We start from the raw sequence: 2648 nt of genomic DNA, 5'->3' as shown, positions 1-2648 counted from the left end.
AATCATATTAGAGTTTTGGACAAGTTATACCTATTTAGACATATAAAGAAGAGTTTATTCCTATAAAAGGATACATATCAGATTCTTGATAGTTTATTTAAACTATTTAGTACAAACACAAACTTGAAGATTGAGTAAAGTAAAATTCATTTCTTAAATGTAAAGTTATTCCAAAAAAAAAAAACCAAAATAAAGTAAATTTTCTTTATAGTAATCTGAAAAAAAAGAAACATGGGTTAGAAGTTTCTTTCAAAAATAATTTATAGTTTAAATCGAAGCATTAAGAAAATTTTGAAGTATATATATGGGCTTCGGTTTTGCAAAATCATCAACAACTATCACACCTACAAACTTACATAGAAAGAAAGGAGAGAGAGATGGAAGTTCTTCCACATTTTAGCCATGTTCATCCTCTGGTTTTCAATGATGGGAGAAGCCATGAAAGTGAGGAGGTTTATTGTTGTGCGTGTGGGGAGTTGGTGTCAGGTCCAAGGTTTAGTTGCGTGGACTGTGGGTTTCATCTTGACAAGAACTGTGCTGAGGCACCTGTTGAGATGAACCACCCCTTTCATCGCCAACATAACCTTAAGCTTATGAAAAGCTCTCCATATGTTGAAGGTAACACTATTTGTAATTTCTGCAATAACAGATGTGAGAAGTTTGTTTATCATTGTTCTTGTAATTTAGACTTTCACATCAAATGTGCTTTTCTATCATACAAATTTATTGTGAAAGACTCTAGAGAGCTTGTTCTTCAAGACAAATCCATCTCTTCTGAATGTCATTCTCAAGAACTCAACAGAGTTCTATGTTTTGCATGTCAAAAGTCCTTATTAGGTTCTGATTACATCTCTCCTGATTCTGGATTTTACTTGCATAAAAAATGTTCTGATTTACCTCTTGAAATTAGTCACCTTTCCCACCGTCACCATTCTCTTTTGTTACAATTTAACAGTGATCATCTCCCTTGCAAAATATGCTTTGAAATCCAATTACATAGAGGATTGGTTTATTGTTGTTCGATTTGCAAGTTTGTCCTTCACATTGAATGTGTGTCACCACCACCCATTATTGAGGATCCAAGTACTCATGAACATCCATTCACTAGGTGTTTAAGAGAATTGTCATTCAATTGTGATGTATGTGGCACTTTAGGAAACTATGTTTCTTATAATTGCTCAACATGTAGCTTAATGGTCCATAAGAAATGCATTTCATTGCCACGCTTCATCAAAAGCCTATGGCACGACCATCCTATTTCTCATAAATACTTTGTGGTAGACAATGAGTGTACAACACATGATTGTCCAGTTTGTCACGAGGAGGTGAACATGGCTTGTGGGAGTTACAATTGCTCTAAGTGCAAGTTCATTATCCATGTGAATTGTGCACTAGAGGATGCTCGATGTTATTACAAAATATCAAAAGATGATTTTGATAAGCTGCTTAATGCAATGTTGGAAGTGGGTACTATGAATCCAAGCTTTTTTGTTCGTAATATGATCAAAGTTGGAGAAAAAATGATAAATGTGGAGATAGAACATTTTAGCCATCAACATAATTTAGTATTAAGTGATGAAGTGAAGGAACAAAGGTATTGTGATGGCTGCAGTCAACTCATCTTGACTTCCTTTTATTGTTGTTTAGAATGTGATTTCTTTCTCCACAAATCTTGTGCTGAGTTACCTAGGAAGAAGCAAATTCTGTTTGCTTTTCACCAAGATCCCTTTGTCCTTACTCCAACTTGCATTTTTATATGCTCACATTGTGGTGTCGTAAGTAGTGGTTTTGCCTACAAATGCGAGGTTTATTTGTGCAAAGACCATTTATGTGTTCGATGTGCTGTACTTGCTTTCTCTTGCATGAGCGGAGGACACGAACACCTTCTTCTCCTTTACATCACGTATCTTGGGGGGTACTGTAAAGCTTGTGGTGGCAGTACTGGTGGTTATAAAGTATACAGATGCAAGGCTTGCGATCTTAATGTGCATTTTGGATGTGTCAAATTCCTACCACAAACAACTTGGCACAAATCAGACAGACATTGTTTGATCCTCACCTACCATGAAGATAATGATTATTCACAATATCATTATTGTGATGTCTGTGAAAAAGAAAGAAGCCCCAATACTTGGTTTTACCATTGTCCAATTTGTGATAACTCAGCACACCTTTCTTGTGTTTTGAGAGGTGATCAATTTCTCAAGCGTGGGAGCAAAATCAAAGAAAGTGATCATCCACACACTCTCATGATTGTGGAGAAGGTTTATGATTATCCTGAATGTCACAAATGTGGTCATCGTTGCATGGATTTGGCTCTTGAGTGTTTGGATGCAGAATGCAAATACATTATCCACTGGAAATGCAGCACAACCTTCCAATACTTCAGATCGGCATAATGAATACTGTTGCTTTGACAGTCAATTGATGCAAAGGTTGCTGATGATCACAGCAAAAAGTTGTCAGTCGTTTAGGTTTTTTTCGTCATCTTCTTTGTAAGTATATATGATTTCCTTGTTTTAAGTCATAATTTAATAATGTACAGAATGTTTGCATAATAAAATTTACTTTGTACAGCTTTAATGTAATCTCAATTATATGATTTATAAATGTTATCACTAATTAATGAGTGCAATTTAATGCCATGG

The 2648-nt window shown here is 35.2% G+C and overlaps 1 protein-coding gene across 1 annotated transcript; it reads left to right on the top strand.

Moving 5' to 3' along the window:
- Positions 1-377: 377 nt before the first annotated feature.
- LOC105778598 (uncharacterized) lies at positions 378-2399 on the top strand. Its single transcript, XM_052622543.1, has one exon. It carries the CDS (start codon positions 378-380, stop codon positions 2397-2399), a length of 2022 nt encoding a protein of 673 aa, XP_052478503.1.
- The last annotated feature ends 249 nt before the right edge of the window (positions 2400-2648 follow it).

This window comes from Gossypium raimondii, chromosome 10, assembly GCF_025698545.1.
Source record: "Gossypium raimondii isolate GPD5lz chromosome 10, ASM2569854v1, whole genome shotgun sequence".
Classification (NCBI taxonomy): domain Eukaryota; kingdom Viridiplantae; phylum Streptophyta; class Magnoliopsida; order Malvales; family Malvaceae; genus Gossypium; species Gossypium raimondii.
Note: the sequence above shows the minus strand (reverse complement) of the source record. Positions and strands in the feature narration are given on the sequence as shown.

Excerpts from the sequence above, each read along its gene's own strand:
- LOC105778598 (XM_052622543.1), top strand. The coding sequence starts at position 378 with ATGGAAGTTCTTCCACATTTTAGCCATGTTCATCCTCTGGTTTTCAAT.